General features: G+C 47.9%; 1 protein-coding gene across 4 annotated transcripts in view; it reads right to left on the bottom strand.

Annotated features, from left to right (window-relative positions):
* The window catches only part of TBCD (tubulin folding cofactor D), a 2,839,019-nt gene that overhangs the window by 32,740 nt on the left and 2,791,683 nt on the right, over positions 1-14,596 (bottom strand). For all 4 annotated transcript variants that reach the window (XM_069654539.1, XM_069654542.1, XM_069654540.1 and 1 more), the window contains one exon: positions 6,525-6,634. In XM_069654539.1, coding sequence (XP_069510640.1) covers positions 6,525-6,634 — 110 coding nt within the window. The remainder of the gene's footprint in view (positions 1-6,524; positions 6,635-14,596) is intronic.

The following is a 14,596-nucleotide window of genomic DNA, read 5'->3' as shown; positions in this document are numbered from 1 at the left end:
CTTCTTCCTTCTAAACAAAACCCCTGCCGATGCCGATGCAGCAAAAACCACCTGGGATAGTAATAGCAATAAGCCCTTCGCTGGGGGGCATTACCACTTCAGGTAACTATGGGCACCAGGGCATTACCTGGAGTGGTAATGCCCCCCCTTAAGTCCCCTGGAAGGGGCTTATTGCTTAATTGGCACCCTTCAACCCAAAAATATGAATGACGTTACCTGGCCACAGGTGGCAGGGACAAAAGGTAGAGAGGGAGAGTCACAAACAACTGTCCTTGAATAAAATGGAATTGCTCATCTGGCTTTCTTTCTTTGAATTATCAAAACAACCTTAATTTCAGTTTTAGTTTGCACATTTTCTTTGTAAAATAAACCAGTTTCATATTTACTGGGTTTTGAGTTGCCTGTTCATTCCTCAAATTTGACAGCGCTGCCAACAATGAACCTCAGATCATTTCTGTTCTTCAGATAGATTGCCATCCTGAAGACCCGTGGACTCCAGACAGTCCTTAAGGTCTGAAGGATCTGGGAAAGGGCAACTATCCATATTTAACTTGTCCTTGCATGGGAAAATTCAGCAGCCATAGATGATGGGTCACTGACCACTGTCATTCGGCACCAAAAAATACTGAGAGTACCTTCTGCCTTTCCAAAGAAAGCACACATTCTATCATAACCTTCCCTTGGAGTTTCAAAACGTTCTCCTGCAGGACAGCATCCATGTGGGTGCATGGCAGGGAGGAGGGCTTGTTTGGGGATTGGAACAAAGGGAAACAGTAACCTTAAGATAAAATACCTGTAAGGCCCAGGAGTGGGAGGATTAGAGGGGAAGCAGGGGTGTACTGGAGTACAGCAGAGTTGTAAATGCTGCCTCTGAGCACAGCTCTTCCTTTACTCAGGCAGGTGTAACTCCTCTGTTGATGTTTTTGTTGGGGTGTCTGGTCCCTGTGAGAAAAAGAGGTAAAGTAACTAAATGAAGTTCCCAAGCCAACGATGTAGACCGCTTTTGTAACACCAAACCAAGAGTTTTGACAGATGCCTTGTACGTTGTAAATTTCTCAAGGCATTTGTCAGCCTTGAAGCTTAAAAGTTTACCCCATCGAACGTCATGTCTAGGAGCTTGGCCTGAGTGCCTGGCACAAAGGTTGAGGTGTTCATCCAGGATTGCATCCTGATCATACCACCACATCCCATCGAGCACGACACGCAGTTCGTCATACCCACACTGCCTGGCAGACTCATTGCTGTGATCAATTAGGTCAATAAATCTGCCCCTTATCTCTGTTTGTCAGCAGCCTCCTTCCCAACTTTGTGTGGGGTTATCTGGCGAGGATACAAGAGGCATTAACTGTCCTCAGTGCCAGGCTTCCTGGAGCAAAAACCTACCCAAGAGCATGAAGCTTTGCATTCTTCCTGTTCAGAGCAAGATGAAAAAGGATGTAGCCTTAGTCCCCAAAATCGATGGCAGAACTACCAGGCTCTCTTGAGTTGGGTGGTTTAATAGGAACACTGTACTAAAGTAGCAGGGCTGCGTCTAATCTTGGTCCACAGGTGAAGGTGAAGCAACCTTTAACCATAAGGACATGGCACTATCTGAAATTGCCAGGTTAAAGGGGAGGAGGTTCTTCTTGGAAGGCTCCCACTCTTTGAAGTGTCAACGGCAGGCCTGACCTCTGAGGCCTTGGTCTTCTTTTTTTTGCTGAACTGTGGTCTGCCATCCGCCGAAGCCACCTGCCCAAAGATTTATGCCGACCATGTTAGTAGCCCCATAGGCAACAGCCAAAACAAAAGGAACAAACCACAACGGAAACGACCTCAGAGGACCGTACTGCAGGAATCCGCAAAATGGCTGGGAAACAGGAACAAGGCAGCATGTAGATGAATCCGTCAGCAAGGACCTCCAACAACAAGGAGAGACGTGATGGCAGAAGCAAGAAAAAAAGAAAGAGGGTCAAGAACCCCAGGGTAACAGGCTCAGGAAGGAATCCAGGTTTAAATGCCATCGTTGTGGTCCACAGCTCCGGAAACTGAAGTGCTGCTATCTTGAATGTGGCACCCAGATGACTCCTGCCGCCATCTTTGGAAGGGCAACATGCCGGTAGAAACACAAAGTGAATGGAATCTGCGTAGGGGGCGTAATCGCCAGCCGTAACTGCGCAGATGCAGGTAAGGCATGACAAGAGAGGTCATGCTGTACTTTGGGAATTGAGAAAGCATTGATCCTAATGATTCAACAGCCTTTGTAGGTTCTTTAGAAAGACACACTGATCTGTGCAGAGCCCTATGCAAAGACCTGCCCAAAGTAAAATGTTGCTGACCAAGACCGCATCCTGCTTAGACAATTCTTCTGAGAACCCACCCAGTTTACCCTCCATGAGTGACCCAAGCCCAATAGACGCTGGGGCACATTCTTTAAAGGTGTGCCCAAATTTGGAAAGATATTCAGATCTGGCGGCAGGGGCAAATTTTAGGCTGTTCTGGGAAAGGGCATCCCAGAGCTACACTGAAGCTTGCACTAAGAGGCTCGCCAGCAGGGCTACCATACCAAAAGGTGGAGTTGGCAGTGCAAGAGCAGAGCGGGTTACACATCTAAGAACTGGACTCAGCTCGTGTGGACAGTAGCAAGCCAAAGAGGGTCAACTAATATCTCAGGAAGTCGCTGGTGCACTGGTGTACCTTTACATGCATAGGTGGTGACTGTGTGGAGTCGGAGGTGTGAAGGCATCATGAAGCAAGACACAGATAACAGATTCAAAGTTCAAAAGTAAAATGGTTAATAAAATCAAATGTCAGGATGGTTGAAGGAAAAACTTGCCCCATGCTGAGGTGGAATTGCCCTACCTGAACAAAATAAGGGAAAGTCTGAGTCAGAAAGTTCAACTTAAAATGCTGTCTGTGTCCAAAACCTATCCTTGCCCTCACAGCTAAAGCAAAACAATGTTTAGGGATGTCAATAATAAAGGAAATGGTGATCAACACAAAGTTCTGAGCTTCCTCCAGCTCTCTCTTCCGCTCCCCTTCCCAAAGTTCAAGCAAGTTCCACATATCTTTGTGGTTCCCATTCCCAAGTTCAAGGAAACACAGTTCCACACAATCCTTGGGGTACCCTTCCCCACCCGTCCTCAAGATAGCCTGGCAGTTCATCAAGTCTCAGTGTTCCGTTCCCCAAGATTTCAACGTAGCAATTTAAACACAGTTCAAAAGAAAAAAAGGGTCTTCAGGCTCCGTCCTCAAGACAGAATGATAGTTCATCAAGTCTCAGTCTTTCAATATTCAGCACAACTCCAGGTTAACTTGACACTCTTTCTGGACTGAATTAACAGTTCACTTACAGTGCTCCTTCTTGGCTTGTTTCACAATGTCTTTCACTTTTACAATTAAGGGTTCCCTGGTCTAGGCGCAGTGGTCAGAACACACAGTCCACCCATCACAGGTTGCGCAACCAGGAGCCCTAGGCCTGTCAGCCCACAGAGGTTCTTCTGCATCAGCCCCTGTGTACAGATTAACCTTCACTTGCTTTCTCCTTGTTAGCCTCTTGGCTTTATGTGCAGGGTTACACTTGCTTGGCTTCTCCTGGTTAGCCTCTTGGCATTGCCACCATGTGCCAATCTTTGACCTTGCTGCACTGTTTTCATCAGTAAAATTCACTTTGTGTGGTCTTGTTTATTCCCTACCTTTCTGTGATGCTCTTTTACACTTGCACTTTTATTTTATCTGTTGCTTTCAATTGGACAATTTCACTTTTATCTTTTATCAGGTTGTAGCTCTGCCCATACAAATTTCATTCAGTTTGGTATTCAAAGTTGCACAGTTCATATTTGAACAGCAAACCCCTTTCTTAGGCTTTTATTTGTATTTATTGTTTTTATATAGTGCTTTACTCCAAAGCGCTTACAACTGCGTATGTATTTCCCTTCATCTGGCAGTGCATTTGCTTCTTGATATGTATTGCCTCTGGGTAATGCTGATTTAGTTTCACAGTCAGTTTTCAAGGCTAACTGAAATCTTGTAAGTTTAGCTGTAATTAAACAAGCGTGTTCGTGGGAAAATGTAACTCCTATGTTAATCTTTCCACTTGCTGACAGCCTTAATTGATTCAACAATGGAAAGATACTTTTCTTCTATAACGCGCTTGCCCGTAGCACTGAAAAGTTCATTTTGACTTTCCTTTCACTTGCGTTCAATCGGTTCACTTTAAACTCGGTTCATTAATGGAAAGAAACGCTGCTTGCAGGCTGCACGATACAATGTAATCATGTGGAACAATCACGGATGAAGCAACTGAGGGTTTCTTTTCTCAACAAAACTCACTGACCATTTTCTTCCATGTAGACATGGTCTGCTCTGCTTCCACTTCCAGTTTTGAGGGTCAGCCTTTAGTTGCTCCTGCTGCTCAGACAAGGGTTCCCTTTGTCCCTCTGATACTGCGGTGCAGCCGTAGCACACACAGCCAGCGAGCCTTTACAAAAGTAATTCTTTAACATAAAACGGTCAGTTACGGCACCATTTCCTGCAGTGCGATCTACGCAGATTAGAGCATTGGCTCTAATACCAATCTCAAGACACAACTCAACCGGCACAGGGTCGTCTCGTCGCACTCTGCTTCTCCCAACGGTCGGCTGCAGTCTCCACACCTGCCGGTCTCTCCAGACCCTTCTCCTCCTTGCTTGTTGGTCCCACCTTTTATACACCTGCAACCATTTAACAGGTTGCAGGTGTGAGTACTTACTTACAATTGACCATAATTAGTAGTGCTCCTTGGACATGCCTGACCCTCACAACAGACTTCAGGCATCTTTCCTCGTCTCAGTACCAGAGTGGTAAAATGACCTGTTAGTGTGTACCACTCCTAGTCACCTCTTCCTCGTCCCAGTAGTATAGAGGTCAACACGAGGGGAAGCAATGGGAAGCGACTGATAACAGCCTATAAAGGCAGAGGGAGGGTAGTATTGGTCATCACATGAGAAAGGGGGATACCATGTCTTGCCTGCAGGTATCCTCTCCCTAATCTCCAAGGACCCTCCACCCAGGTGATCCTCCCTTTCTTCTCCACCCCCAGGGTCAGGATCCAAAAGCAAAGGCCTTTCCCTGGCCACCAGAGAAGAAGGCCCATGGGGAGTAGGTGTGAGGATGCCCTCAGGTTTCTCACAGAGGCCAACTACCTGGAGTGGGAATGATAATATGTCTTTGAAAAAGGTGAAGAATTGCATTTGGAGTTAACGTTACAAGGTGGAAGGGATCCTCAGCACCTTTCATGTTTGTCCATTTTGTTCTGCTCTTTTCAGAGCCCAGACTCCTCCGGCTCTTTAGTTTTCTTAGCTGATCAGAACTTGTTTAGTGTTTGGATACTCTTTGTGGAAAGCAGGGAAGACCTTCGTGGCAGGCTCTCTAACAGCGTTAGGGTTCATTGACTGGCAGGCGCCACATTCTTCAGTATCATGATCTTGTTCCAAGGACCGGACCCATCACTCTTTTGTGTCGGACACCAATATGGGTTTCCCGCAGTCTTTGTAGGTTTTGGAATCAGAGGCTTTGCGGGAGGCCATAGTTGCTCAATGCAGTGGCGTTACAAGGCAGCGTTCAGAGCATGCAGGAAAGGAAACGTAGGTAATTAGGTGTAGCTGTCTGGTTATACAACACACTAAGTCCATTCTTGAACAATGGCCACCAAGTGCCACAGTGTGGCCCTTGGTGGCTTAACATTTTTCCAAACCCAGTGTTGCAACTCAAGGACATTTCTAAGTTGAGACATCTGTTGAGGAAGGATTCTACTGGAAACCTGAACTATGTGCCTATAGATATAATAAGCAGAAACATTAGGAAATACTACATTCCCTTTTTCCTGAATAAAAAGCTTTGAGGGAAACCGGTCACTAACCACTGAAATGAATATAGAGATCCATCAAATGCCGAAGACATTTACACATCGATCCATTTCTAACCAGTCCCAATGTAATTCTAATCTCTATACCCAAGAGGTACACAGTATGTGTTTAAAAAAGAATAGTCATTGTAAAGCAACTTTCATTATGTAATACCTCTTATTTCACGCATCATTATTTGCCACTTCATAGTATTGTATATAGGTACTATGATGAAAATAAATGGTATTCAGTTTATTGGCCTTGTAGTGTAAAAGTATAAAGTCGGATCTGCCAGTACTCAAAAATGCAATCCTAAGATTCAACAAACACCTTAACAGCGAGGAAGGCAATTGATTTTGATACATACATACAAATATTTTGAAGGAAGCTGTTAAAGCATCTCATTACATGCCTCATTCCGACGCCTTCAGTAGTTGGAGAATTTGGATGAAACAGCACTGTTGCACTTCACAAGCTAAACACGCTGTTTAATGTAGGTCAGGACTCTCATATAGTAATACACAGTGCACACATTTTACTGCATCGCATGTACCAATTAGAATGCATAAAATGTTTTGGAAGAATATGCATGGCATGCGCTATCAAAATAAACAGCTTCTTCAATGGGTGCATTCACTGTGCTTGAAAAATAAAGGCTCTTACCAGGCAACATCACTAAGCACGGCCATCACCTCATCTATGATTTCTGGATCAACAATATCATCATAAGTTAGCAACATTTCATAGACCTGGCTGGCTGTTGTCTTCCTGACCTAGAAAGGTGAGAAGAAAGAGTAAAAGTCACTCACCACAGGGACTGCTGGCTAAACACAGTCACTTTTCCTCAATTGGTTTGGGATGTTGCCCCCTTGCCAGTGCAAATATCTTAAATATATGGCGGAAAGGGGACAGAACATAAAGCAGCAAGTACAGTGTTCTACATACTGCAAAAGGAGAAATTACTTACTGGTAATGTCCTTTCTATGGATTCTTCTCCTGCAGATTCCTCATCAGATAGATAACCCTTTCAGCATCAGCTGCTCTGGAAAATGTTTCGACAGGGGGCATAGTCGATGCAGCGGACGTGACTTTGGTCGTTGTACATATAGTGCATCATTACGCACCCATACCTCCATTCGCCACCTTTATTTCCACAAGCTCAGACACTGCAGAGGAAAACTAGAGAGAACAATGGCTAAACAGCCAAAAGAGAATAGAAAATGCAATCTCAACTGGGAGTTTTAACTTTTTCTTAAATAGAGACCGCAGGAAGCATGCAGTACTGAACCAAGAAAGGGACAGAATACCCTAGAACCATCATTTACCGCTTTCCTCTGAAGAGAAAGACAACCACTGGCTGCAGATGCTTTCATACCATGAATGGATGGGAGGGGTGATGAGGAATCTCCAGGAGTAGAATCCATAGAAAGAACATTACGTTAAGTAATTTCACCTTCAATGTATTGCCTTTCTCCCACAGATTCCTCATCAGATATATTCCCAAAGCAGAACTTGTGTTGGAGGCGGGATGAAAGTCTTCACAGCAGACGGTTATGTAAAACCACCCTTCCAAACCGAGCATCAGCCCCACGGGCGATGTGCAGGCTGTAATACTTTGTAAACAAATGTCTTTAACCCTCCCTGCAGCGCTGTAAAGGTAGAGACCCCTATGATGCAGTGGGCCCCGATAACCGGGGGCAACTCTTTCCTCATGCTGTGATAGTACTCAGAGATGCACAGCGTGATCCACTGGGAAATTGTTTGTTTAGAGACTGCTAAACCTTTCCTGGCCACAGAGAAGGCCACAAACAATTGGTTGGCTTTTCTGTACTCAGCTGTCCTGGCTACATAAAAACTCAATGCCCCCTACTTTGTTAAAACATTCCTTCTCCTTAGAGAGGTACTGGGGTGGATAAAACATGTGACGGTCAATTGCCTGGGATAAGTGGAATTTGTAATCCACCTTAGGCAGTAATCCAGGCCTCACCTTTAGAGAAACCTTCTGCCAAAAGAAGAGAAGGAAAGGTGGCTTACAAGATAGGGCCTGCAGCTCTCTGACCCGCCTGGCCAAAGTGATGGCCACCAGGAAAGAGGTTTTCAAAGTAACCACAAAGAAGAAGAATGCAAAAGCTCAAACAGAGCCGCTGTAAGAAATGTGAGGACCAAATTAAGGTCCCAGTCAGGAACCACAAAAGGAGTAGGCGGAAACATATTCACAAGGCTCTTCAGGAATTGGGCCTGCAACCGGGATCATGAAGAAGGACCTTTGATCCAGAGACCTTTTGAACACAAAGCTGCCAAGTATCCTTTGACTCTGGTGACCTGAAGTTCTGAAGAGGCCAGTGACAGAAGGCATTCCATCACTGTAGTGGTGGGGCAAGAGATAGGGTAAATCCCGCGTTCAATGCACCACACCTCAAATATTCTCCACCTGCACACATACAGCAATCTTGCTGATGGTCTGCGCGCAGCCAGCAGCACCTAGAGTACCTTCTCAGAGATGTCCCAGTAATTTTATCTCATCTCTCAAGAGCCACGCATGTAGGTTGAAGAATTACAGGTTTGGGTGGAGCACCCAACCTTTCCGACTGGGATAGGAGATCTGGACGACGAAGCAACCGGAGAGGTGGGCAGATGGCGAAGTCCAGATGGTCTGAGTACCAAGTTCTTTGTTCCCAATGCGGGGTGATCAAGATCAGGGTTGCTCGAAATCTCCTCAACCTCCTGAGAACCCACAGGATGACAGGAATCAGAGGGAAGGCATATTGGAAGGAGAAAGTCCATTCCACTAGAAATGCATCCCCTAGCATGCCATTTGCTGGGAATTCCTCGTCCAAAACTGTCTGCACTTCCTGTTGGACTATGTGGCAAACAGATCCCCCAATGGGGTAACCCAGAGAGAGAAGTTCTCTCCTAGGACTTCCTGGCACACTTCCCACTTGTGTGAGACAGTGCCCAGCCGCTCTCTGTCCCTGCCAGATGAACTGCTGAGACAGAGATCTGGTTCTCCATAAGCCAGCACCACAGCTGCCTCTCTTCTCTGCAAAGGGGGAGGGAGTGCAGCCACACGCCACCCTGCTTGTTCAGGTAGTGCATGGCCATCGTATTGTCCATCAAGATCAGGACATATTCCCCTTCAGACAAGATGCAAATGCCTTCAGGGCTAACCTGATGGCTCGCAATTCCGGCCTACTGATGTGCCACCTTATGTCATGACCCTCGCCCAAAACCCCCTCTGGCAAACCCAATGGCCAGGTGGAGTCAGGACTCGGGCCTCTAGAGCCTGGCATCCTCTTTAAAAGCCCTCATGGGGCCAGTCCTGGCGCCTATGGCGCCAGGCTCAAACACCATGAAAAACAATGTGCTTGGGAACTACTTTATTGTATTGTTAGCCAACATGGAGGCATCCACATAGCTTGGTTCCTAAGAACCAAGCTATGCGGTCTAGTGTTTTGAGTGTGGTAGCCTAGGGACTACTTTACCTGAACTATTTTGTTGGGGCTATTTAAACCACACCCGAGCAAGACAACACGCTTCGCGTTACTTTGCAGCTTGCAGCGTGACGCTCACCGTGTCCAGCTATTCCCTCGAACCTCGGAGAAGCAGAACCTGCAAGGAGACAAAAGGAACATCATTAGCAGCAGCATCTTACCTGCAGTCTTCATCTTTAACCACTCGCAACTTCTGAGAACAGCTTCTTTGAATCAGCACACCTCCCGGACAGTACGACCTGAAAGAGGAAGAAAGAGGCAACATTAAAGAAAGCAGTAGAGACAATTGTAAATTACGAACTGCTCTAAAGGCATACCTGGCTGGTCGCCTCACGGCTGGCACCATTCCGGACATTCTACTTGCGCTGAAGAACACCGAATGGAAAACAAAGGTTAGCAAAGGCAAGACTTTGCAGCGCTGCGCATAGCGCTTACTTACTGCATTATAGCGCTCTTAATGCGCCATCCTTTACCAGCGGGGCTCAACCAAGCCAGTTCACCGCACTGAAGCTCCGCATACCTAAGGGAGGAAAAAGAGACATTTTAAACAAAGAAAGGCATGCAGGATAGGAACAAAACTAAAGAACAGCAATAAGACCTACCTGAACAATATCAAACGGGCCGGCGTCAGTAAAGTAACTGGACCGCACACGCCCCTGAAAGGCAGGACGGAGAGCACGCCCAATTCTACCACCAGGTGAGGAGAGGGCCCAGAGGGGCTGAAATCATACGGGGGTGGTCGGATCAGCCAGTCGTCCAGGTACAAAACACACATGGACGCCAGATCTCCTGAGGTGAGCCGCGACTACCGGCATGAGCTTAGTGAAGACCCTCGGAGCTGAGTTCAACCCAAAGGGGAGCACCTGAAATTGGGAGTGCCTGGCCCCTATGAGGAATCTCAGAAACTTCCTGTGCTTCTGGTGGATCGACACATGAAAGTCTGTGTCCTGAATATCTATGGAAACCAGCAGGTCTTGCAACTCGAGAGCATGGAGAATCTCTCTCAACGCCACCATCTTGAATTTGCATTCCCCCAGGAATGTGTTCAAAACCAATATGCAACAGAGACCTCCCCCCTTCTTGGGTACCAGGAAATACCGGGAATACCAACCCGACCTTCTGTGCCCAAGAGGTACCTCTTCCACTGCACCCATCAACAGCAGGTCTTGCAGTTCTTCCTGGAGCTTGTGCTTCGGTTGATGAGGTGGTGGTGTTGGTCTGTTCAGCAACCTTTTTAAGAATGGCAGACAGGAAAGCACTGCACGAGCTGAAGAGCCGAAGCGTCAGAGGTAATCTCCCGCCATTGAGCCCAGTGCTCGGTCAACCTTCCTCCAACCGGGGAATCATAGGAGGGGAAATCAAAGCAGTTTTGAGGGCAGAGTCGCTGCTGCCACTGTCTGCTGGCCTCTAGAGGCTCCCCTCCCAATTCCAGAGCACAGGAAATGCCTCTGCCCGACTTGCGGGAGCTGAGCATTCCTGCCATAGGAGACATAGCACCGATAACCTCTACCCCTTGATGAAAAACTAAAGGCAGACTTGGCCGGCTGTTGCACATCTAGGACGAGTGACTTCGCAGCTAGCTTGGACTCCTTGAATTTCTCCAGAGGTGTCGTCCTTGGGGCCAAAAAAGATTCTCACCATCAAAAGCAATGTTGAGAACTTCATTTTGGACATTGGGTGAGAACCCTGAGGAATGCAGGCAAGCCTGCCTCCTGAGCACTGTGGCCGACTCCATTGATCTTCCGACACAGTCTGCTATGTCCAGGCCCGTCTGTAAAGACTGCTGGGCCGCCTCCTTGCCATTGTCCACCACCTGCTGGAAACCTTCCTGCATCTCCCATTTGGGGATGTACCGGGCAGCCTGTTCAATGGTCTTCCACAAACCAAAAGAATATTTGGCGAATCCCAGGAGACATTAACCACCTTCAAGGCCATGCTGCCTGAGGAAAAGAAAGATTTTATCTGCCAAGTTGTCAACATGTTTGCCTTCTCTATTGGTTGGGAGATTGGATGTGGAAGTGGCTGGCCTGGTGGACACTGTGGCCACCTGTACCACTATCCCCTCACTATCCCCTCAGGTGTTGGGTTTGAAGAGAGACATGAAGGGTCTCCCCTTGTCGGCCTGGATTTCTTGGAGAGGTCAGAGTAGACCGAGGGTATGGTACAAGGGCACTGCCACAAGGTGGCAATAGGGTCAACGATAATCGCGTTGAAGGGCATAGTCCTATCTGTGGCAGCTCACTCATCAAGGATGTCAGTCAGGTCATATCCTGAAACTGGCCTGGCTGGGGCATTCCCAGCTGTCTTTTTAAAAATGTTCCATTCAGAGCTTGGATGTCTTCCACACGGATGACTTACTGCATTCACTAGAAGAAACTGACTCACGCCGGTGCCGGTAGCATTACTTCTTCTTGTGGGAGGAAAAAAAGGACAAATGGCTTCAGGAATTCGATCCCTTTTTAGATTTTCGTCGTTGCTTCTCCATTTTCTGGGGGAGGCCCCTCTCTTTTGGCCTCGGAAGACCGAACTGTCAACTGCTCCAGAGATTTGGAGGGCAGTCGGCCCACCGCAAGCTTTGCCACCCGTTCCCTGAGGGACTTCAGGTTCATTTTGCCACATGACGCACTTAGTGTCGTAACCAGTGCCCGAGGCACCACATGCACATGTCATGTGGATCGGTCACAGACATTTTCGAGCTGCAGTCGTTGCAGCGTTTGAATCCTGAGACTCCGGGCGCGGGCATGGTCGAGCTTGTGTCAAACAAAAATGACAAACGTCAGGTGACATGTCGAAGTATTTTTCACAGTGTTCCTCTTGAGCAGCGTGCTAAGCGTGCGGAAAAAGGTACTGAGGTATGGGGGGGTAGCGACGCAGAATATGTAAAACGACCGACATCACGCCCAGAGCCGACGACCAAGCATCAAATCAAGGCGGATCGACTGCAGAGTTGAGGTGCACTACGCCGCCTGTCGAAAAGCTTTCCGAACAGCTGATGCTGGAATGGATACCTGTCTGATGAGGAATCTGCAGGAGAAAGGCAATCCATTGAATGATATGTTCCACAGACTCAGAGGGAGACCACAGACTGCCCACTGTCTGTTCCCACAGGTGAGAACCCTAACCTGTCACAGATGTGTCCAGGGACCACCGTCACCTGGGGCCAGGGTTGACGAAACATATCGCTCAACAACTTCTCTCATGGCCCACCACACAAGATCCAGGGCCATCTGGTCCAAGATCTGTAGAAGATCAGATATGGAGCCCCGAAACTGCAACCAGTGACAACGGAGCAGCAATCTCATGTGCAACCTCGCCTATAGGACCACGAGGATGCAGTTGGCCATGAGGCCCAGATGGTGTAGAAAGGCAGAGGCCGAAATTTGTTTGTGGGATAGGAGGGCACTGACCATCCAAAAGATGTTTGCCACTTGGCCCCGGGTGAGAATGCTCTGCCCAGCCAAGTGTCCAAGACTGCTCTGATTAATCAGAGAGACTGGGACAGCGGAACCTGAGATGTTTTGAAGTTCGGGGAAAAGCCCAAGGTGTGCAATAGAATGCATGTGTCGGGTAGGTGCTCCGACACTAGATCCGGGGAGCAAACCTGAATGAGCCAGTTGTCCAGGTAGGAAAAGGAATTAATGAATTCCCTTCCTCCTAAGGCAAGCTACCAACACTGCTAGCAGCTTAGAGAAAACACTGGGAGTGGAAGAAATACCGAATGGCAGGACTCTGAACTGCTAGTGCTGTTGACCCACCACGAATCTCAGGTACTGCCTATGTTTCCAATGAATTAGCATGTGGAAGTAGGGATCCTGAAGATCCAGTGATAGCAAACTGTCCTGAAGATCGAGGGCTTGCAGGATCCGGGGTAGTGTAACCATCTTGAATTCGTCCTTGTGCAGGAACAAATTCAACAGCCTGAGATGCAGAATGGGACACAAACCCTGTCCTTCTTCGGCACTAAAAAATATGTGGAATACCAACCCTTTGCAGAACTAGTTCTATTGCGCTCTTTGAAAGAGGTTGACTGACCTCCTCCAAGAGTATGGGAACTGGCAACTGTTGAATGACCTAGAAGGCCCAAGCATCAGACATGGTGCAGAATAGGGAAAATCTTCCCCCCGGCCTTCATCTGGGAACCAAGGCAGAAAACATCTGGGGCCACCTCTACCCTTTTGGAATCCCCTACCCTGTAGTCTTCCTGAGGCGGCCTGTCCTCAACCCCGTGGGGCATAGGAGGCTTAGGGGAGAAACCCTCTCCCCTTGCCGGGGGGGTTGCTGTACAGCTATGCCCAACGACTTCACTGTAGGCCTTTGATGCCTGGAATATCTAGAGAGCATCATCAGCTTTTACCCCAAACAGGTTTTGGCCATCAAAGGGGATGTCCAGAAGTTTAGCCTGGACATCATGCACAAACGCAGACGTTCTTATCCAAGAGTGGCGCCTGAGAACTGCACTTGTGGTCATGCTTCACCCCACACAGTCAGCTGTGCTCAGTCCAGACTGCAGAATCTGGCGAGAAGCTTCCCTGCCACCCGTTACAATAGACAGGAAACCATCTCTCATATCTCCCTCAGGGATATGTTCAGCAGCATTAGCCACAGTGCACCACAGGCCCAAAGAGAATTTTGCCATGGTGCAAGATGCATTTATGGTACGAAGGGTGAGGCTGTCCAATGCAAACACCTTCCTTCCCCCTCAGGCGCTCAGTCTCTTACTCTCCCTGTCAGGTGGAAGAGAAGAAAAGGTGGAAGACTTCACATGAGCAGTTGCGACCTGTACTACACAGCTCACTGGGGAAAGTGGAGAGAAAAACTGGGTCAGAGGGGCAGGGCAATGCTTTCTGGCCAGGTCCCTTTCAACTGTAGATGCAGAAGTGGGATTCTCCCATTCCTCCAGTACGGGGGGCCTCTACTGCCACAGTGAAGCGTAACAGCATCTCCTTCCTGGGACCTGTGTCCATGATGTCTGTTAACTCAAACTGAATGTTTGGCCTGGACAGAGCGGAGAGTCCCAGAGTATCGGCCATCTCTAAAAAGTTGTTTTAGGCTTACCGGGGGTAGAGGCTGGGAGAATGCCGAGCTCAGTGGAGCGGTCTAGACCACTGGCTTCTTGGAGGTCTGAGGCCAGCACCTGGATGTACTCATCCTCTTCATGGAACTCCTCCAGAAGTCCCTCTCTTGCCTGCAGACCAAGGGTTTAAACCTGAAGGGTGCCGGGACCCCTCCTTGTTGTATTTGTCA

The sequence above is a fragment of the Ambystoma mexicanum genome, chromosome 3q (assembly GCF_040938575.1).
Source record: "Ambystoma mexicanum isolate Mex_15411 chromosome 3q, UKY_AmexF1_1, whole genome shotgun sequence".
In the NCBI taxonomy this organism is placed as follows: domain Eukaryota; kingdom Metazoa; phylum Chordata; class Amphibia; order Caudata; family Ambystomatidae; genus Ambystoma; species Ambystoma mexicanum.
The sequence above is the reverse complement of the archived record's forward strand: the minus strand, read 5'-3'. Positions and strand labels throughout refer to the sequence as shown.